Consider the following 22,805-nt stretch of genomic DNA (forward strand, 5'->3'; position numbering starts at 1 on the left):
AGATCTCATATAGCACAGTTTAGCCTACAACTTGCTAGTAGGTGAGGATAACTAACACTGAATTTCTGGTCCTCCTGTCTGTATCTCCTAAGTGCTGGAATTTTAGGTTTGTGCCAATGCAGTCATCTTTGAAGCCTTCTTGAGTGTTTCTTTTTCCTCTCTTTAACAGAAGTTGGTGACATGGCAAAACAGTACCTAGAAAAAGGTCTTTTGGTTCCAGATCATGTGATCACACGCCTAATGATGTCAGAACTGGAGACCCGGAGTGCTCAGCACTGGCTGTTAGATGGTGAGTGGGTGATGGGCAGGCTGGACTTGGGCACCCTTGGTTGCTTTCTCCTTTTTTTCTTTTTACAGTTCATTAGCTGTTCCTTTCCCCTAATCTGTCATTGACTTAATATTATAATTGGCAACATGAAACCCAAGGTGGTTGGTTCATCTCAGAAATCATGAACCAGGGCAATGACAGACTTCCCTTGGACAGATAGAAAATTAAGAGGTTCCACCCCCTTGTGGAAAAAGTGTGGATTAGAAAATATGCATTTGTGAGAGAGGGTAGATACAGAGTCAGTGTAGTGGGACTCAGCTGAGTGTTTTTTGAGCTTGCAAAAAAAGGCAAAGGAAGTTCTTTTGATTTTGTGCGTGTTACTCAAATTTTATGTCACTCTTCAAATAACCAAGGAAAGCATTCTAGTGGAGAAAGACTTAAAATTCTTTTAAGAGTTTCATTATGGCCAGGTGTTGGTGGCACACGCCTGTAATCCCAGCACTCTGGGAGGCAGAGGCAGGCAGATTTCTGAGTTCGAGGCCAGCCTGGTCTACAGAGTGAGTTCCAGGACAGCCAGGGCTATACAGAGAAACTCTCCCTCAGAAAAAAACAAAAAAACAAAACAAACAAACAAAAAAAAAACCCAAAAAAACAAAAAACAAAAACAAAACAAAACAAAGAGTTTCATTATGAACTTTTGTACATAAATGTTTTGATCATATTTACTCTTCATCTGTCCTACTCCACCTTTTCCATCTAGACCTCTTTCTATTTTTCTGTTAAATTTTTGTTTTTGCATGTGCCCTAGTGGTTCTAATTAAGGAGCATGAGTGAGGGCTTATTTATAGGAAACTAGGCAACTTACCACCAGCTACACCACTGAAGAAAATGTCTCTTCCTTCTGGAGGAGTCCCACCAAACTGTCTATGTAAGTCGTCAGAGAGTGGCAGAGCCTTGTGAACCTCTCCAGGACAGGTCAAAAGTGCAGAGGCCGTGCCAAGCCTCGAAGGTAGCATTTGACGACCTTCCTCCTTCTGGCTCTGAGGCTTCTGAGGTTAGGGTTTCCACTGTTGTGATGAAACACTGCCACAAGAAGCATCTTGGGGAGGAAAGGGTTGATTTGCTTGTGCTTCCACATCACAGTTCATCATAGAAGGCAGGCAGCGTAGGAACTTGAAGGCAGGAGCTGAGGTAAAGGCTGTGGATTTACTTGCATGCTTGGTCTCCTTTCTTGAAGCACCTAGGAGCGTCAGCCCAGGGGTGGTACCATCCACAGTGGGCTGGGCCCCGGCCCTGACATCGACCACTAAGAAAATGATCTGCAGGCTTGCTTGCCTAGAGCCCACTCTCAATAGAGGCAGTTTCTCAGTTGAGATTCCTTCTTCAGTTCAGGTGATCTAGCTTGTGTCAAGTTTACAGAAATAGCCAGCACATACCCACTTTTCTGTGGTGGTTTCTGAACCTTGGTGTGTGTGGTTGCAAGTGTGGGTGGGTTGATAACACAGGTGTCCTGTTTAGGGGTGAATACTGAAGAGTCACTTCTCCTTAGCACTTGGAACACTTAACAGCTTCTACTTCAATAGTCACCCGTGGCAAACAGAAGCGTCTTTGACCAAACCGGATGGCAGCACTAATCTGTGGTCCTAAACATAAGTATTTAGAAGTCAGTTTGTCAGGCATATCATGTCCCCTTAGCAAAGCAGCAGTAATTGCTTTCCCACCGGGCTGTTGAACAAGTTTACAGTACCAGATGTGAATTCCTTCTGTAGACTGGACCTCACATCCAATCAGAAAGCAGTTGGTTATTACCCCGTAACAGTCATCCCACTGTGATTAGTTGGCATAGTTTTCCCAACAAGTTGCATGCAGGGGTCATAGCTGAATGACCCCCGTTCTTGCATTGGCATTCTAAGTGTGACCACTGTTCATTTCCCAAATATTTTTTTTGTGTATTAGGAATGACCTCTGATTTTGCTGATACCTGTCAGTTATTCCTTTAAACTTTGTTAATTTAAGGCCTCATGCCATGTAAAATAATATTTGTGTACTCTTTAGAGATCATACCCTTATTAAATTCTTTAGACGAGGTGGCTAGTGGGTATTTTGGACAGCCAGACTGCTCCCTAGCTACGTGCAACCTTAGGCAGCCCACTCATCTGACCTGTTCCTATATTTGACTCATCACGGAGGATGGAGTAGGATGGAGTTTAAGGATGAACCGACTGACTGGATGAAAATGCTTAGGAGGGCAATGCTTTAAGTAAATGCAGTGAGGTTTTGCTATGTTTGTCGGCTGGTGTACAGAGCCTGAATTTTTAGTAGGTTAACTACGTGAAGTATGAAGTTCAAAAGCAGCTTGAAAAAAAATGTGGCCAAGCTGAGTTGCAGACTCACGTATGGCCTGGGTTATGTCCTTTCCTCTTAGCTGCTGTCAGTCTTTTACATCTCAGGACTGTTCTTAGTGAAGTACATCAGTCTCCCAACAGACTTAGTCTCCCCCCCCCCCCCCACAGGCTCACCCCCACCTTTCTTCCGCAAAACCCATCTGGACATTTTCAGTTTTGATTTTTCTTCAAGGCTCTGGAGTCTGTCCATTTGGCACAGTGAGGGTGTAAGGACCGCGCAGTCCCCACCTTCTGCTTTAGAAGCCTCATGTTGCAGAGCACATGCTCGCGCTCAGCAGAGGATGTGCCTGTTGAGCGTGCTGAAGGTGATTGGATGTGCAGAGGCCTGGCTTAGAAGGAATTCTGGATGACGGATGACTCATCGTCTCGGTCCATATGGCTTTGGAGAAGCATCCTGCTAACCGTGGGTGGGAATCAGTGCAGTGGACGCAAGCCAAGGGAACAGCAAGTCGGTCAGAGAGATGGTGTGTGTTCGGCTGGGCCAGCTCCATCCTTGTTAAAATGTTGAGCCTTGTCTGCCTCCACAGCACTTAGATAGGAAACCCTTATTTAGTTTTATTCTCTTTTTGAGGTAGAGTCTCGTTAAGTAGCTCAGATGACCTCAAACTCACAGTAATCATCTTCCTTACCCCCCCCCCCACCACCACCAATTTCTAGGATTACAGATGTGAGCCACCATGACTGATTTTCAAAATATTTTAATTTGGCGCACTGGTCAGCTTTCATTGCTATAACACTAAGTAGAGTATAAACAAAAAGTTGTATTTAGTTTGAAGTTGTAGAGGCTGTGTTAGTTACTTTTCTGTTGCTGTGATAAGATACCACAACCAAAAGCAGTTTGTGGAAGAATGAGTTGGTTTGTGCTAGGGCTCCAGAGTCCATAATACCAGGGAAGACGTGGCAGCAGGCAGCTGGGGCAGGAAGCAGAGAGATCACACCTTCAGTGTCAGACACAGAGCAAGACAGCAAACAGGCAGCCGGGGCAGGAAGCCTAGAGATCACACCTCAGTGTCAGACACAGAGCAAGACAGCAAACCGGAAGTGTGTCTAGGCTTTCTGTATATCACCTTCCCAAACAGCATCCCCAACTGGGGACCAAGTGTCTCAGTGCCTGAGGTGTGGGGAGCAGCTGTTACTCAAACCACAAGATCAAACAGCAGAGCTAGGGCCCCCTTGACTGCATCCTATCATAGTAAATTGCATCTTAGTAAGGGTGCTTGAGTACACACACACACACACACACACACACACACACACACACACACACACACGGAGATGCTTCCTGTTGTGATTCAGGAAGCCAGAATGGGTAGGGTGCCTTGTTCCTTGATGTGCACACCTCATGGGAATTAGCTAGAATTCTCAAGGACCGTGTTAATCCTTTCCAAGAAAGGTTCACCACCCCCCATCTCTAAAAAGGTCACAAAATCTCATGCATTGTCACACTGGTAACTATGTTTCAGCACATAGATCTTTGGGAGATGTGCACACCTCATATCCAAATCATAGCATTAGTTTTTGTGGAAAAAAAAAAACACCTTTGCAGTTTGGAAAATAATTCTTAAGCCTTTTAATTCAAGATAAAGATAACTTGAAGGTTTTGTAGACAGTTTTCACGGGCACCATTTTGCTTGACTTTATGTTGCTTTTGGCATATAAGTATATAAAATAGGTATATAATGCTTGTGAGATTATTCATCTCATTCTTGGTACATTCTTGGTACATTCTTGGTACAAAAGCTAACTACTTGAGTTTGACCCTTTGGAGTTAACTAACGGAGGAGAACAGAACTCAGTCCTATAAGTTGTCCTCTGACCATCACAGGTTACCCATTTCTGCCTCCTTCATCAAATAAGTAAATGTAATATAACATTCTAAAATAGGCAAACAGACAACACTTTTGTTGGTAACAATCAATTCTCCATTCATGAGACGGGTCTGTGTAGTGTTGGCTGGCTTGGAGTTCTCTATACCTGGCTGGCCTCTAACTCACAGAGACAGATCCTCCTGCTTCTGCCCCCTGAGTGCTAGGATTAAAGACATGTCACACCATGCATGTTTCTTATAAGAACAGAAACACTGCAGTTTGCTGGTTTTGGTGGCACACTTGACAAAAGGCCAGTTCTGTACCAGCCTTAGGAATATGAAAGAAACTCTTCCTCTCCTTCAGTTGATCCAGGGTCCCATGTAGTTTAGACTGTTCTTAAACGCACTATATAGATAACTGAGGACCACTGAATCCCAATTCTAGCAGCCCTGGACCTTACAATGCTGCCTTGAGCATAGTGGCCCCTGCCGTGTAGACTGCGAGACTGCAGTGAGGCCACCATTGCTCGGCTGGAATTCCTTACACACTTGATTTTTAATTCAGAAACTTTGTCTGCTGCCAGATTCTTTTGCAGCCCCACAATCAGTTACATATGGGTTGAAACTCACATTTTAAGAAGCTGGAATTGTATTAAGCGGGTTGTATTGCACTATGAACAGTACAAGCTCACTGGATCTTTCTGAAGAGATTTCTATATATTTGTATATACTCGCTTTCCTGCCAAAGTCAGGCTATTTGAATTTGCAGTCTAGCCTTGCATGCCTGTTTTCGTGGAGCGTGATCTCAAACCAGAGGCATCCTCGTGTGCCTGCCCACCTGCCTAGCCCTTGGAAGAAGATGCATGTCCAGACACCGGACCAGGGGTCCTTGGGCTGAGGGTTTCACAGTGCATTTGCAGGGTTGTTTTCACAGGATTAGACTGGCTCTGACATTGTCCCCTGTGCATTTTCTAATTTCCTTTTCCAGGCTGACCTCTGAGGAGTGCTGTTCCACACTGGGCAGCAGATGTCTCCTGGGAATGAACAATACACTGTTTCATCATACCTTGTAGGGAATGTCCAGAGCTTTCCCTGTTGCCCTTGTGATTATGTGTGATTCTGGGTGCTTGATAGATCAATTTCGGTGACTGAGGAGTTGCTGTAGGGTAAAATAGAAAACAGCCTCACTCTCAGAGTGTATGAGTGCTTCCATGTGTTCCATAAGACGGTTCTGCATGTTTCTAAAGTATATGAAATCAGTATGTAGCTGATTCTGTACTTGACTGACCGTGAAGGAGAAAGAAAATGGGTTTAGGAGGGATTAGGGCAGAGATGGTTCCATTGGTGAAGTGCTTGCCACTCAGACCTTGATGACTTCAGTGTAATCCCTGGAACCCCCAATGGACAGAGAGCTGATCCTGAAAAGTTGCCCTTTAACCTCTACAAGTGCTATAGCACATGTGTGTGAACATACAAGAACATATGTGCCCACACACAAGAGTTAGAAGTACACTTAAGCTCTCTGATATAGCAGGGGTTGAAAATGCCAACTTTGTTAGATGAGGTGACATCCTTGTTGGGGAGATAAATGGGCTTATGTTAGAATAGCCTCTGTCACAGTCCTAGAGACTCTGTCTGATACAGTGCGAATTGTTTGGCAGTTTCTCTGTCCCTAATGTGAAGAATTTGAGCGGTGGCACTTAAATGAACATGACTAAAGAACATGTGAGGTCATATGGCAAGTTCCAGGCCATCCAGGGATACATGGTGAAACCATATCTTTAAAGTTTAGGTCACTTTATTTTTTGACATTTTTTTCTCTGTTTTGATACATACACACACATATATATAAGAATATATACATATATGTGAATATGTATATTTCTTTTTTTGTACTTACCATGTAGAACTTGATAGAGGTGTCTGCTGTGTGCTTGGTTTTCCTGAGGGGTCTGGTATTTGCTTTCGGTTGCTGTGATAAAATGCCCCGATCAATAGCAACTTAAGGATGAAAGGGTTCCTTTTAGCTTTCAGTTCCAAATCCATAGAGCTCACCATGGTGAGGAAGGCGTGGCCTGGTGGGGAAGGAATAGGTGAGGGAAGGGGAGGAGCCAGCTATGAGGCTCAAAGTCTGTCCCCTGGTGACAGGCTAACTCCTGCAAGGCTCCACCTCCTAAAAGCTGCCAGTTGGGGACCAAGTATTCAAACACTTGAATCGCTGGGGAACCTTTCGCATGCAAATCACAATGATCAGATAATGCTTTTGGGGTTTGGTTGCCTGCCCCATGGTTATTTTTATAACCAGTTAGCCATGATATTATCCCCAGATGGGTAAATCTTTCAGTTTGTGTATTAAAATCAATCACATTTTGGGGGGTGGGGGTATTTTTTCAAGACGGGGGGTTTCTCTGTGTAGCCCTGGCTGGCCTGGAACTTAGTCTGTAGACCAGGCTGGCCTCGAACTTTTATCTGCTTGCCCTTGCTTTCTGAGTGTTGAGACTAAAGATGTGATCAGCCAAGTCCTGTTTGATTCTATTCTACTTTTTAAGTTTTTAAATTTATTTCGTAACCGTATGTCTGTGAGCATGTACTTGAGGAGGTCAGCAGAGGGCTGTGGGTCCCCGAGGGCTGGAGGTGCAGGTGGTTGTGTGCCATCCGATGTGGGCACTAGGAACTGAGCTCTGATCTTCTTGGGAAGAACATCAAGTGCTCTCAACTGTGGAACCATCTCTTTGGTCCCCAAGATTCTACTTTTTAACAGGGTCACTAAATATCTTGATATTCTTGAGAAATAATTTTATTTCCATTTAAATAGTGTGTTGAGGGAAAGTACAGAGCTTCACAGGTGTCTAGTTTCATCGAGAGCAGCTAATGGATTTCTAAATAGCAGTAATTGGTGAGTTGCAGTCATCGGGGACATAAAGACACATTTTGATCCCTGATCTGGATCCCCTCCCCCTTGAGATAGGTCCTCCTGTGTCTTAGATGGCATCTGATTCCCTATACAGTAGAGACTGGCCTTGACTCCTAAGCCTGGTTCTTACTTCTTGAGTGCTGGTATTTCAGGAGTGCTCTGTCACAGTCAGTCCTTGTGATGTTGGGAAAGTGCTCAACCACAAGGTCTATCCCCCGGCACTTATTTGCCTAGGCCAGCCTCCACTAACCTACCTTCCCAGTAGCTGATGCAGGTCTGTATGCTAACATTTAAAAAAAAAAAAAATCAGGCTTGTTCTAGACATTCAGTGGGTCTCTGCATCTCCTGTGTCCTGCCATGCACTTCCTAACAAGGCTACTGGTAGACATGGTTAAATACTAGGCATATGTTATTGTTATTAATATCAATATAACTTGTGCTGGGGCATTTTTTCCTCTTAGAGTTTTTTTGAGACAGTCTCAATATAGCCCAGACTGGCTTTTGATTCCCTAATGTAGCCAAGGATGGCTTTAAGCTCCTGACCTTTTACCTCCTGGGGTTATAGGACTATCATCATGTCTGGTTCCTTCTAATGTCAGAATCACACAGCACCATGTTTACTTGAAGACTTGATCTCAGTGCCCTCGCTCCCCCCCCCCCCAGTAGGCAGACCCTGTGTGTTCATAGCTGGATTGTCAGTGTTTGCCGTAGTACTCCACATGGTAAAAGCTTCTGAATGAACTTTGTCCATTTGAGAAAGACCTCACCTTTAGCCAGGGGCTGAGCCCTCATGGGACGCTTGGCCAGCTATTTTTCCTTAGTGCAGAAATGAATGGGCTTGTAGTGAAATCCTTTGGATCCTTTGTCTTGAGATACACTGGTCCCAGTTTTACCCAATTTGTCTGTGCACAGAAAACAGAGGATTCTTAGAGGAGCCTTTGCATAAGGCTTAGCAGATGGTAGCTCCTGCTTCCACACAAGGGGCTTCTTCCCTTATAGGGGAAGGTACAGTATGGGATTTATGTGGTTTAAGAACCAGTGGAGCAAGATAGATGGCTCAGTGCTTGAGAACAGAGGATCCCACACCCTCAAAACAGCTCACAACCATGTGTAACACCAGGGTATCCTAGACTTCTTACAGCCTCTGTAGGCACTAGCCATGTGTGTGATGCTCGAAAATGCACACCAGCAAGACATATAAATAATATCTCATGCAAATAAACAGACGTAAAGACTAAGGATTAGATTGGAGAAACCCTTCCTGGGATTTCAGGAGAACTCAATGTAGACGTTCTCCCAAGAATTTTCCTTTATTTGATAAGGTCACTTTGAAGAGGCAGACTTCGTCTTTTTGTGTTTTGAAACAAGGTCTCATAACCAGGCTGGCTTCACCACATAGAACCCTGAGCCTTCTGTGTCTATATGCATGTTATCAGCACAAACCTAGACATTCCTGAGAGGAGGGGATCTCAGCTGAGTGATGGTCTGTGGGGGTGTCTGTGTGGGCACCTTCCTGGTTGTTGATTGATGTGGGGGAGGGCCCAGCCTGCTGTGGGCAGCCCCGTTCTTGGGCAGGTAGTCCTGGGAAGTATAAGAAAGACAACTAAATGTGGGCCTGGGAGCAAGCCAGTAAGCAGCATTCCATGGTTCCTGCCTCTGTTTCTGCTTGAGCTCTGGTCTGACTTCTCTCAATAATGGACTCTTGTGGGAACATGTAAGCCAAATAATAACCCTTTCCATCCTAAGTTGTTAAAGTAACCTTTAGATTAAGTTGCTTTAAAAAGTGAGCCAGGAACCTCCTACGTCCTGGAACAGGTTTGTGCTACCCTGTCTAGCTCACAATTTTTGAATTTTGAAAGCCTGGATCATGTGTCAGTTCATCACTACTAACTCAAGCTCTTACAGGCAGGGCCCCTTACACACATCTTTCATACACATCATGTTCTAGAGCAGTGGGTCTCAACCTTCCTGATGCTGTGACACTTCACCACAACGCCTCATGCTGTGGTGGCCCCCAGCCGTAAAATTATCTTGTTGTTACTTTCTAACTGTTATTTTGCTATTGTTATGAATCATAATATGAATCTGATATGCAGCTGCCAACGGGGCTGTGACCCAAGAGTTGAGAGCCACTGTTCTAGGGAATCCCAGGACACTGCAGTGAGCAAGGGGTGAGGGGCTCTAGAGCACGGGGTCCAGAAGGCAACATCGAGGCCACAGCTCTTCCCAAGCGTGCCGTTTATTCTTCCCCGCTGTCTTAGGGTGGAATGAGATGGACTCAGAGGTTAGAAACATGCACAGGGAGACATGGAACAGTTACACACGGGGCAGAGAACAGCCTCTGAGATGCAGGACTCATTGTTGTTCCTTATCCTTTGCTACTAAGAACTCTGAGCTGGCACGCACTCCCTCACTAGGGAAGGCTGGGAGAATGCCGCCTACTCCAGCCATAGCTGGTCCCTGTGACTCATGACCAGGAGCCACATCTTATCTTTTAACTGGACACCCACGGTTGAGATGATCAGAAGTGACCATAGGCGGGGAGGGGCTCTTCATGAGGTGCCATCTAGGGCAGACATGACTTTTGCCTTGCAGAGCTGCATGGCTACATGCACTAGGCAGAGGACCTGTTCTTCCTGAGCGCGTGGCAGTAGACCCTGACTGCACCTCCCTGGGAATGCTCTCCAAATTAGAAAAACAGATGCACCCTGCTTCCATTGCTCCGCCCTGCCCGCAGCTGTTGCCGAGGCCTTCCACTCCAGTTCCCCCCTCAGACTCGTGTGAAGGTTCAGAGGACCAGGCGCCAGGTCCCAGGGGCCAGAAGGAATTTAGCTACTTCTTACTGTACCTCAGAAATCCTTGAGGATCTGAGGCAGACCTGTCCTGTCGGTGCTGTGGTTAGTGATGCAGTTTGGTAGATTCAGAGAAGTTTTAGCTTCCACCTAGAGGCTGTTTGAATGAATGAGGTGACAACATGTTTTCTAGATAGGGTTAATGGCCATGTGGTGATGGACGTGGAAGGATGGGTGACAATTCCTGTTAGCTGGGAAGCCGTGCTGAAGGGAGAGGCGGGTGCTGAGTGTGGCCTTGACTCTGCTGGGATATTTAACCAAACAGTAGGTAGCTAGCATACTGCCACCCTGTTCTTTAGAACATTCATTTGCTAGTAATTCTCTCTCCCTCTCCCCCGATACTATCTCCAAAACTGGGTTTTATTCTGTAGCCACACTGACCTAAAATTCACAGCAGTCCTCATGTCTCAGCTCCTCCCAAATGTTGATTACAGGGTCAACTTCCTCGCCCAGTTGTAAATCTCCTATTAGTGGAGAAGTTGTAAATGCTGCCACCTGTTGACCAAATGTGCATGTGCATCCAATCTACTTTCAGCATCCCTGCCCAGATGGCATCTCCCTTTGTTCTGGGCAATACCCAGGTCTCAGGGGTTGTCAGCAGTCTGGTTTAGTGGGATAAGTACCACGCAGGGTTGGCAGTCTGTCCGGGGTCACCGTTGTGATGAGTAGCAGCCTGTTCAGTCAGATTCTTCTTTCCTGTCTCTCCTCCTTTCTCCTTCCCTGTCTCCCCCTCCCGTGGGTGTATGCATGTCCACATGCAAGTGCAGAGTTTTGAATCCAGAGTCTTACTTCCTCCCTCTTGCTGAGCTTCTCTCCATGTCCCCAGAAATGACTGCTCTTACTTAGCTATGGGTTTGTCTATTCAGAGAGTTTCATGGATCGTATTTTAATCTAGAATTTATATGAGGGGTTCTTTTCATGAGCTGATAACCTAACAATTTTCAGTCATTGTTCCAGGAATTTGAATCTTACTCAGTTTCAAAGTCAGATCTCTAAAAGGGAACTTGAATCGACAGATAATGAGTGCCAGCTATATAGATCAGAAAAGCCAAATGCCTACATTTCTTTAACACCCCCTTCAGTCTGTACGAGTAGCTCATTCGTATAGATGTTCTTGATTGAAAGATCTTTATACAGTACTCCTGTCAGTGTGTTCATTTCAAAAATACATGTGCCACCAGCGGTTAAAGGGCCAGGTTCCCCATACTTTCCCCGGCAGTGTTCTTGGTAGCCTATGGTGCTAGAATTACATCTGAATGACTTGTGCCTTCTCAGACCAGCCTGAGGAATATACACCACCTATCACTCTTGGGATCCAGGCCTTAAGACTTGAGCTGGGCCTAAAGCTGAGGCTAAGAGTCATATTTTTAAAAATTTTGAAAGTCGTTAAATGGCACTGCCTACTTTTTGAAGCCTCATAATCAAAGTGGCAGCCTGTTCTTCAGGACCTTCAACAATAGCTCAGATGTCTTCAGAGGCTCAGAACATGTCCAGGGCTTTAGGATGCTACACCTATCCCGATACTGCTGTTCAAGGTCTGCCATCTCTAACCACTGTTTCTGTAACAATTGGGCAGGAGCTAAAAGGCAAGCCAGGCCTCCCTACCCCACTTCAGCTTCCGTGACCGAGTCTCTTCCTCATACCTTATGAAAATGAATGTCAGTGTATATGAGCCCAGATTTATATCTTGTCAATTTTTTCCACATTTAGAAAACTGGACAGACCTGTAAATTTTGCAGCAACCAGATAGTTTCTAAAGACTAGCTGCTTTTGAAAGCAGACTTAACTTTTAGCCCTGACTGGCCTGGAACTTGACTATGTAGGCCAGGCTAGGCTCAAACATACCTCTGCCTCCCAGTGCTGGGATTAAAGGTGTATGCCACCACATTCACTCAGGCCTAAATCTTTTAGGCTAATCTTCCTTTTTCTATTCTTCCCAACTTTCTTTTTCTTTTTGAGGCAGGGTGGCCTGGAATTTACAACTCTCCTAATGTAGCCTCCAAAATAATGGAATCCTGGGTATTTGCTACCATTCTCCTGACATATTTCAAGTGTACCATACAGAGTTCTTAGGTTGCATGGTACATAAAGTGTGGGTACAGGCGTCTATTAATTCAGGATTTCAAGGCCTATAGTTACTTGTGGTGACCAGAGAATAAATAACAGGCTATAAGAGCTATAGGGACCAGATAGGAGTCTGTACCCTCCCTCGAGCAGAAGAGGAAAAGGAGAGTACAGCTTGCCCGACAGCACCAGGGGCTGGCTAACAGGCTGCCTTCAGTTCTTCAGTTCAGCACAGTCTGTTTTGATCATGTGACTCCTTAGACCAAGCATCGAAGCTGGGCTATAAAAGAGGCTGGGCTACAGAGGTAGTTACAGAGTCCCTGTTAAATCCCTTTTGGACTATAGAGATTTTATTATTCCCGGACTTAACAATTGATTTTTCTGTTTGTTTGCCTCTTAGGATTCCCGAGGACATTAGTGCAGGCAGAAGCCCTGGACAGAATCTGTGATGTGGACCTAGTAATCAGTTTGAATATTCCTTTTGAGACACTTAAAGACCGTCTGAGCCGACGGTGGATTCACCCTTCTAGCGGGAGGGTCTATAACCTGGACTTCAACCCACCTCAAGTGCTGGTAAGATATACCATGCTGGATACAGGATGCTGTATGAGGTTGGGGGGGTGGGGGGTAGGGGGCATAGAAAAGCATTGGCCAAACAGCATAGGAAAAGAGTTCAAATTCAGTAGCCACCAAAGTGGTGAAAGCCAGGACTAAAAAGCTTAGCAAGACAGGGCACTGCTGGTGACCTGGGAAAAGTGGCGCTCTCCTTATTGTTTCATTAAGCTATAGGTGATTATTGATTGATTGATTGATTGATTGATTGATTAATTGACTGAGACAGACCCCTATCTGATTAGTCCTCAAACTCAGAGTGCTGGAAAGACCCCTTCTAAAGCCAGATGTTCATGTATAGTTTAAAAAGGACTAAAAGTGTACATTTCTGCTCCGTCGACTATTGTGAGGATGGCCCAAGCAAGTGAAAAAGGAGTGGGTATTTCAGTGGTTATAGTAGCCAGAAAGCAAATAAAAACAAGTGTTCGTCTGTAAGACTTTAAAATGGGCAATACCTGCATGATCTTTGATTACAGAGTTGGACGAAAGAATGAACAGTGTTTTCTCTGCTCTTCAGTAATGGGGTTCAAAATCCCTGGGCCTTGTGTACATTCCTAAGAATCCTACCACTGAAGTAGACCTCCACCCCACTCCCCCATGCAGGTGCCCAGGCTGCCCCACACTCACAGTTCTCTAGCCTTGGTCTCTAGATGTCTGGGATTATGAGTGAGTTCCAGGACAGCCAGGGTGACAAAGAGAAACCCTGTCTTGAAAAACCAAAAAAGAAAAACAAACAAACAAAAAGCCAAAACAACAACAACAACAAAAGATATAAATCAAGTAAATAAAAGTACACACTTAAAAAAAAAGAAAAGAAAAGAAAATAGAGACAGGAAAGCAGAAGTCTAGCTCATAGAAGCCGATCAATTCTTGCAATACCCACAAAACTCTTCTTACTGGCATGCTACATTCCAAAGACCAGCTCCCCCTGAAAGAACGTGTAATTACGATCACACGTGGAAGGGCACAGCCTGCTCCCCCAGCCACCAGTGTCTTCCCGGGACAGAATGAAGCTGCTGCCCTAGTGCTGCTACTCCAAGGTGAACGCTAAGTACTGTGGCTCTCCAGTCAGGCGCGGCCTCTCCTCTCCAGTCACACCCACACAAGGCCTGTGATGATGGTGTGTATCATTACGCATCGTCAACGTGAATCCCAAAGCTCCCAGCTGCAGCAGGATTTCTGTGTATCATGGTCAGCTTTAGGGGTCCATCTGAGGCCCCTCAGTTCCTCCCCAGACTGTCTTTGCCAGATTGACGTCTGCAGCTTTCCCCAGAGAGCCGAGCTGGGAGCGGAGTTCTAATGCTGCTACTGTGCTGTGCGCAGGCTGCCATGCTTCCTAGAGGATTGAAAGGATGGGAAAGGGAATCTGTTTATGTAGCCCTGACTTGCCTGGAACTAACTCTGTAGACTAGGTTGGCCTTGAACTCACAGAGAGACAGAGCTACCTGCTTCTGCCTCTGCTGGCATTAGAATGCTTGTCTCTGATGGTTCTAGATATTAGTATCATGCCTATTTTTACTTTAGGACACATCATTAGTTTCAGAGACTACTCTATAGCAATTTGAAAGTTGGCAGAGTTGACACTGAACCAGTTTTGTTGTTGTCCTTTCATTACAGTTATTTGTTTCTATATACAAATATGCACAGGTGTGGGTGCCACAGCACAGGTGTGGAGGACTCAGGTCAGTTTGCAGGGCTCAATTCCCAGCACCCACATGGTAGCTCACAACTTTCTTAACTCCAGTTCTAGGAGTTCTGACACCCTCATACAGACACTCATGCAGGCAAAACACCAATTCACATAAAATAAATAAATCCTAAATATCATTTGTGGGATGTGTTTACAAGGACGTGAATAGTTAAGATTTAATGCCTTTTCAGGACATGAGGTCACAACAAAGCCTGTTGCATATGTGGTTGGAGTTCCCTTTGGTCCACATGGTTGAACAAAAAAGACTTTGGGAATGCCAGTTATAGTTGGCCATGTTAATTGGCTTTTCTGGTATTTTTAGGGGATTGATGACATCACTGGTGAGCCACTTGTCCAACAGGAAGATGATAAACCTGAAGCAGTCGCTGCCAGGCTAAGACGGTACAAGGATGCGGCAAAACCAGTCATCGAACTGTACAAGTGAGTGTGTGTGTGTGTGTGTGTGTGTGTGTCTCAGTATATTCACACACAGAGCCTGAGAATGGAAGAGCGCTGGACCGAGGCCGAGTGTAGAGGCCAGTACCTCTCAGAAGGTAGATGAAATGGTGGGAGGTACCCAGGAGGTAAAGACTTGTTGTGTTTATTCCAGAACTATTAGAACATGAGGACTTAAGTCGAGTTATCTGTAAAATTGTCTAGACTTCTCTCTTTGGCCGGTGGGGTTAGCAGTTGCTACTGAGGGTCCATGAATGTTATCCAGGTGTCCATCTCCCAGCTCCAGCCCTTAGCATCCCCAGCCCTCATTCTCCTATTTAATTGGCTCAGATATTTTTACATTCGTTTGTATAAATAAGTGATTCAAATAGACTAGGCCTGGCTGGACAATTATAAATAGACTAGGAGATGGTCCCTGCTTTGACCTTGGATCTTTGCCTGTCCTGATGTGATGTTAAGCAACCTAAATGGTGTTTATTTGGATTGTCTTTTAGGAGCCGCGGAGTGCTCCACCAGTTTTCTGGGACGGAGACTAACAGAATCTGGCCTTATGTTTACACACTATTCTCCAACAAGATCACACCTATTCAATCCAAAGAAGCATACTGAGTCTGCCCTGGGAAGAGCCAAGAAGACGTGGTTGCCCACTCGGTCATGCGTGTAGTCTTGGTGCCCTGGCCAAATTAGAAGCCAGCTGAGATAGCTTGCAGCATCTTTTCTAGTTTAAGTGATGAAGTAATGAGGAAAATCTAGTAGGTAGAAAGAGTTCAGGAAGAAGGAAACCCTCCTCTGCCTTTGAAAAGAGGCTCTGCAGGTTCATCACGCCCTTCACAGGAAAGAGTATAGACTGGATTTCCACCAGTGTTGAGCCGTGTGCTAGCTCTCAGAGCCTTTTTGCATGCAATGGTGGGCCCTCCAGTGTATCCCACCTTCCACAGACTAGTAAACCACAGCACTGTATGCCTGAGAACTTGAAGGGCTGTGGTCCTGGCTTGTCCGTTGCCATACGCTCTGACAATTGACGCTAATTGCACTCAGTGGTTGCTTTCCCCCCATGACTGTGTCTCCCTGGCTCTCAGACATCCTCGTTTCTATTGTCTGAATCTTCTCATCGGCTTGTACCCGTCTCAGGCTATGCAGTACCACGATAGCTTCTGCATTTACCCCCTCTAAATTCCTTTTTACAAACTGAGAAGCAGGTGACTGGATTCAGTCTTTTCCTTCTTCCTGGGAACTGATCCAGGTAGAAGGCTTACTTGGCTAACCAGCTGCTCTCTCTTGAGCCCACTCTGAACCTTTTATTGTTTTAAAAAAGAATTCCCCCAAAGTCTTCAGGGTTCTCAAAAAAACAAGGGAAATGCTTACTTATGGAAATGTGGGGTGAGTGATTGTATCCTCTATATAGAAATAGTAGTAATTGTATGGAAATCACTGGACTAATGAGATGGTTGGGTTCGAGGCAAGATGAATATTGAACATGCTGCTAAATATTAACGCTGCCAGTGTTTTTCTTCTGCGAGTGACTAACCAGACGGTGAGAGGTCAGTAAAGGGAGCAAGCCGGAGGGCTTGGAGCACCTTGCACTAGATACACATAGCGCCTGCACTGAGGAAGACAGCTTGACCGGTTTGGGAATGCAGACTCCTTTTGTTTTCTTCCTATTCCAAAGATACAGTCTATAGGTGGCCATAAAGTTCAGAAATGAAGTACTATTATTTTATCAGTCATTATGTGTCAAGAAAGCATTTGTTAAGACTTTCCTTCCGGGATTCCAGACTTGTCGGCTACCTTGTTATAATTCTTACTCTTCTCTGGGAAGAACATGGGAATGTCTTCCCACTGCCTTAAAAGGGTGTCCTGTATCTGCCTGTCCCCAGGAGGCGGTCCTTTATTACTGGTGGTGATTTAGTGTGACATTTCATGGTCTGTCTGGGGTCAGGGTATAGGGTGGGCTTAGCACTTTAGTGGTATTGAGACATTATTCCATTCTGAAGTGTCGTGTGAATCCCCAGTCCAGTGACTGCCGTCTGTTCTGTGCTCATGGCTGTCTGCCTTCCTGTACTGCTGGACTCTTGCGCTTCCTCTCAGTTGTTTTTTGTGTGCATGTTCTGTGGCTGCCTTAGTGGAGATGCAGGCGAGCATCCCCCACTCGTGTTCTCAATACAGAGAAGTAAGCTTCTGAGGTGCAGCTGCATGATGCAGGTTCGTGACTGACCATTGTCATGATGCTGAGCACTTTGGAAGCTTATGTTTGGATGTCACTTGGGTAGGGATTGGGTGATAAGAGCCCAGGCTTCCCAGGAGACGTGGGAGTGGGAAACCCTGAGATTATTCCCAGGAACCAAGGGAAGTAGAGAGTTAAAGGGATTCAGGGTAATTCAAGAGAGATGGGAAAACGTCAAACTTGTTTCTTCACCTACTGTCTGGGGAGAGCAGTAGGGTGTGAGCAGGTCCTTGCCTGCATACTCTTGTTTCTCTATGCATTTCAAGCTCAATAGACTACAGTAGCCATCACTGGGACACCAGGGTCAGAAGAGCAGCAAGGGGCAAAAACATCTTGGGTGATTTCATGTCCGTTGGTGTAAAGGTGTTTTCTGCAGCAGACTTGGCTGTTCTTTTCTAAATGATTTTGTAGAAATGGTCATTGATACTGAAGGTGACTTGACAAAGGCAGACTGGGTGAGGCATCTTTTCCTTCTCAGGCCACACATGGCCAAGAGTCTGGGTAGTCTCTGAGATTCTGACTTTATGTTCACAGACTCCTCGTTCAGTGGCTCCCCACAATCCTCTTGCTTAGAACTTGGGAAAGACTTTGTTTATTCCTCTAGTATTTATGACAAAAAGGTGCTATGAAGGAGGCCTTCTGAGTGAAGTGTGCACTCTCAGGACCTTTATAAGCATTATGGTGACTCTTCCCAGGCACAACCAATATTTCCTATAAACAAGAGTTCAGGATATGAAGTCTTGCTCAGGCTCTTCATATGAGTAAACAGAAGAACTATGACTCAGTCCCAAGTTTTCCTGCTTCAGAAACCCTTGGCCTTTTACAGGATGCTAGCTGTCTCTGTCTTGACCTAAACAACCTGACGCCATGAGCCTGCTTAGGTTTGCTTGTGGGCTCAGAGTGGCAGACCTCACTGGAGTGGCTGCATGAGCCTAAACAAAAGGAGTTGCCAAATACAAGGCTGGGTTTGGCCATGCTAATCTGCCTCACGTCTAGGTGTCAGGAAGCCATGAAGCCATATGAAGGAAAGCTGGCATCTATGGAGGCATTGAAACTAACCATGAATGTTACCCTTATTTTTGGTGTGGCAAACTGCACAATTCTTGCCAGAATAAATGCCAACAACTGCCTCAGGGCACGCCTTGGTTTGACCATTCCGTATGTGACTGGGTGTGAGGGAGACAGGCTAAGCGAGCCATTGCCCAGGACGTTATAGACTCCCTCTAGTGGCAGACAATTGTAGCAAACACAGTGTCTTTCAATAAAAGGCTCTTGTTTAAAACCTTTGCAAGGGTATTGCACCTTCTCTCTGGGCTTCAGGAAAAGGGAAGAAAAATGGAAAACCCCGGGCTTTGTGTGAACCTCAAGAAATGGTAGAGCTCAAGGCTTCTCTAATTTTCTGAGAACTTGTACTACTGAATTTGTGAATTTTGTTTATGAGCTAGACAGATCTCTGGGGGACTATGTTGAACTATAATGGCATTTCACTGTGATCCCCCAAGTTCAAGGCAGTCTTTAACCCAATGTTGGTTTAATTTCCCGGGAGCTGACACATCAGTTTTTCTTCAGTGACAGTTGTCGTTCTTGATTTTGGCGTATGTGCTTAATTCAGAGTCTGTTCTGTATATGCTAGCCTAACTATTCATTGTATTAATTGATTTTTTTTTTGTTTTGTTATCTTGCTTGAAGATTGATTTGTATTGAATTTGATAGAAATAAAACGTTTTTCTGCTTAATATGTGACGACTTCATGTATTCTTTGTGTTGCTGTTTATACCCTGTAAAGCGTCCCAGGTTCTCTCATTTGTACCACTCGGTAATTCTTTTGTTATCCACAGTTGTCTATAATTTGCAAAATGAGGCAAACAATGTAACCTGTACAAAGTAATGAGGGCAAAGCAAACATGCTTCTGGTTCTGTTTGTTTTCCTGCTGTATCGTTGCTATGTTCACGTGCCCTTGTGTTTTCTGCCCCATCCTTCACCTGTTAAAGCTGGAGCCCTTTGCAAGTTTTTCTGTTGAACTGGGGCTGTGAAAGAAATACCTGTGGAAAGGCACAGCCCTGGCCTTTTTCACCCCTCATATGGTCTCCTCATCTGGGGGGCCTTCCAGTAGCTAAAGCCAGCTGTAAGCAAGTTCAAACTCATGTCTCCAGGAAGGATGGGAATGTCTGTCTGTATAGGACGGCTCTGTGGTAGGTTGTTACATGGCCCTGAATAGGATGGCTCTGTGGTAGGTTGTCATGTGGTCCAGACCCTTGCACTCCCTTATCATGAGAAGTTTACATCCCTGCTCTCTGGTCTTCTACATACTTGGGCATTGCCTTGCTGCGGGCATTAAAATGAGTAGACAAATTGTGCCACTTTAGAGCTGATCCCGGAAGAAGAGTCAAAGGTCTTATAGTGATATGGACAATGCTATGGGGCTCTTAAGGCGAAAACGTAGAGCAGGCATGCACCCAGTCCACAATGGACAAGTAGTATCTGAAAATAAAATTGGTTTTTAAAAGCCATGGAGACCTAAGTTTAATTTAGCTTTCAAAATATTTGTGTTGTACCTGTATCAGAGGAAGAACTGGGAGTCAGTTCTCTTCCCATGTAGGTCCCAGGGTTAAACTTGGGTCATCAGGTTTGATGGCAAGCGCTTTTGCCTGCTGAACTATCTCGCTGGCTCTGGGTTAGTCTGTCATTACAAGGTGGCATAACCTATGTGGGCTAAGAGAGCTGAGCTGAAGAGTGTGGCTTGTCATCCAGTTATTGATTTATCAAACTTCATTATGTTCCAAATATACAAAAGTAAATAAGAGTTTTGCCCTTGATGTCTGGAGAAGATGTGTGTGATAAGAACTATTAGAACTAATCCATTCACTGAGAGAAAGAATAGCAGTAACTAATTCATAGCTGAGGAGAGGCCAAGGAAGGATTGATATCTGAGCTAAGTTTTGCTAGAAGGAATCCAGGCAGATGCAGTAGGGTGTGCAGGGAGGTTTGAGTGTGCATGACCGGCAGCGTGGAGCCTGGGGGACAGGAGAGGTGGAATGGGAAAGACCTTGGATTTTACTGGTGGGAGACAGTATAGACTGCCAGAAGTTATATCAAATTTACATGACAATAAGTCACCCTGCCACCTATGTGAGCTAAGGCGTTCAGTTAGGGATGGTTAGACTATAATAGGGGGAAAGAGTACATGCTTCAGTGGAGAAGTGAGGATAAGACGAGAAAATGACTGTATGCTTGAGGCAAAATGGAATGATGCTGTGTGGCAAAGGAGTGAGCCACCCCGCTCCTAGCCTATCGCCACCACTAGCATAATGTGGCCTGTTGTGGCCCTGTACTGGCTGGTTTTGTGTGTCTTCTTGACACAGCTGGAGTTATCACAAAGAAAGGAGCTTCAGTTGAGGAAATGCCTCCATGAGATCCAGCTATAAGGCATTTTCTCAATTAGTGATCAGGAGTGGGAGGGCCCATTGTGGGTGGTGCCATCCCTGGGCTGGTAGTCTTGGGTTCTATAAGAGAGCAAGCTGAGCAAGGCAGAGGAAGCAAGCCAGTGAGAAACATCCCCTCCATGGCCTCTGCATCAGCTCCTGCTTCCAGACCTGCTTGAGTTCCAGTCCTGACTTCCTTTGGTGAAGAACAGCAACATGGAAGTGTAAGCTGAATAAACTCTTTCCTTCCCAACTTGTTTCTTGGTCATGATGTTTGTGCAGAAATAGAAACCCTGACTGAGACAGGCCCCATCACCCACTTCCTCAGATAAACCTGTACTTGGTGTATATTTAACAGTTCAAAAATTTTAACATTGCATTGGCCAAGCAACAGAACCTTGTGGGCCAATTTTAAGTAAGAGAGGCAAGATGAAGGGATGAGGGTCATCTTGGTGACTAGACCAGTCTGAGATCAGGATTAGGATTTGTATGTTACAGATGGAAGACAATCAAAAAAATGGTGGCAGACGTTAGAATTCTCAGTAATATGCATGCCAGAGAGCATGGTATACTTCAAACACTGGTTTGCCCCACTAGGGTTCAACTGGGTATAACTACCCTACTTCACTCTGATGCAGGCTGGCTTTGACCTCTGTAGCAATGGTCTTGATTCAGCCTCCCATAACACACCGTGTTTCATACTAATTTTAAGCCATGAACCTATGAGCATCCCAGTAATAGGCTGCAACCATCGCCAGACTTGAGGAAACACATTTAAATCGTGTGTGTGCAGATAGGAATGCAATGGGAGACACTCGAACTGCAATCTCTGATCCCAGCAGTGGGCCACAAACCAGTGATACCCGGAGTCATGATGTGATAAGTTCACTCAGTAAATGGTTAAATAGACCTCACTTAGGACTACTAAGCGCTTCTCCCTCCTTTTGACTCCCATTATCCAGGTACTTGGCCACACAACCCAGCTACTTTGTGTCTTGGTTAAGATGAGAAGAGATGGGTTATAAAGTTATACAGCATAAATTGAGAAGGGACTAAACCATTTCTATGCCAGGCTTTTCTCTTGGAATGGGTTCTGGGGTCAGTCCTTTTCACAAGCCTGGAAAGCCTCCAATGGAGAGATTCTCTTGCATCTGGTCATGGACTTTCTTTATCCCACCATCTAGGGATAGAACACAGAAGAATACAGTTTTCTGACAAGAAGTGATCAGTAATAAAGAGATGAACTGCCAAAACCAGATCTATGAGGCTAGAGCAGCCTCTGTCTTCAGAGAGATTGTCTACATATACTGACAGTCTAGATCTATCGATTGTAACATTAAGCATAGCATTCCAGATGACTGGACACAGCGACAGCAGGACAAACAGACTACCCTGAAAATATTGGTCATAGGACTTTTCACAGTATTCTGAGCCATTGTGGTGAGTAGGAGGAAGAGGAGCATTGCTTCGACCTGAGCCATTTTCTCTTTGTGTATTTAAACTTGCCCTGCATTAGCACACTTAATTTGTTTGGCTCTACTTGTCTCAGTTGATCTGTCAGTCTTAGGTTTATCATGAGGAACTGGCACATTTCCACATGAGAGCTATTTTAGGGTTTTCCTGCTGTGAACAGACACCATAACCAATGCAAGTCTTATAAGGACAACATTTAATTGGGACTGGCTTACAGGTTCAGAGGTTCAGTCCATTATCAAGGCAAGAGCGTGGCAGCATCTAGGCAGACATGGCACAGGAGGAACTTAGAGTTCTACATCTTCATCTAAAGGCTGCTAATGGAAAACTCGCTTCCAGGCAGCTAGGACGAAGGTCTTAAAGCCCATGCCCATAGTGACACACCTACTCTAACAAGGTCACACCTCCAAATAGTGCCACTCTCTGAGCCAAGCATATTTAAACCATGACAAGAGTTATACCTAAAATTTTATTAATATTGGTATTTATAAGTTTTGTCAAGAAAATGAGGACTCTGAAAATAATAGCTACTTAAAAGTCTGAGCCGTTGCATGCATCTTTCAAAAAAAAAATACACACAAACCAACAAAAGCAGGATAATGTCATGGTTAATTCAT

The 22,805-nt window shown here is 45.0% G+C and overlaps 1 protein-coding gene across 2 annotated transcripts in view; it reads left to right on the plus strand.

Moving 5' to 3' along the window:
* The window catches only part of Ak4 (adenylate kinase 4), a 48,034-nt gene extending 29,004 nt beyond the window's left edge, over positions 1–19,030 (plus strand). Inside the window, exons 3-6 of one of the 2 annotated variants that reach the window (XM_052176845.1) lie at positions 170–289; positions 12,711–12,883; positions 14,935–15,053; positions 15,563–19,030. In XM_052176845.1, coding sequence (XP_052032805.1) covers positions 170–289; positions 12,711–12,883; positions 14,935–15,053; positions 15,563–15,677 — 527 coding nt within the window. In that variant the 3' untranslated portion in view covers positions 15,678–19,030. The remainder of the gene's footprint in view (positions 1–169; positions 290–12,710; positions 12,884–14,934; positions 15,054–15,562) is intronic. The other variant, XM_052176846.1, reaches the window with a different exon arrangement.
* Positions 19,031–22,805: the final 3,775 nt, after the last annotated feature.

The sequence above is a fragment of the Apodemus sylvaticus genome, chromosome 3 (assembly GCF_947179515.1).
Source record: "Apodemus sylvaticus chromosome 3, mApoSyl1.1, whole genome shotgun sequence".
In the NCBI taxonomy this organism is placed as follows: Eukaryota; Metazoa; Chordata; class Mammalia; order Rodentia; family Muridae; genus Apodemus; species Apodemus sylvaticus.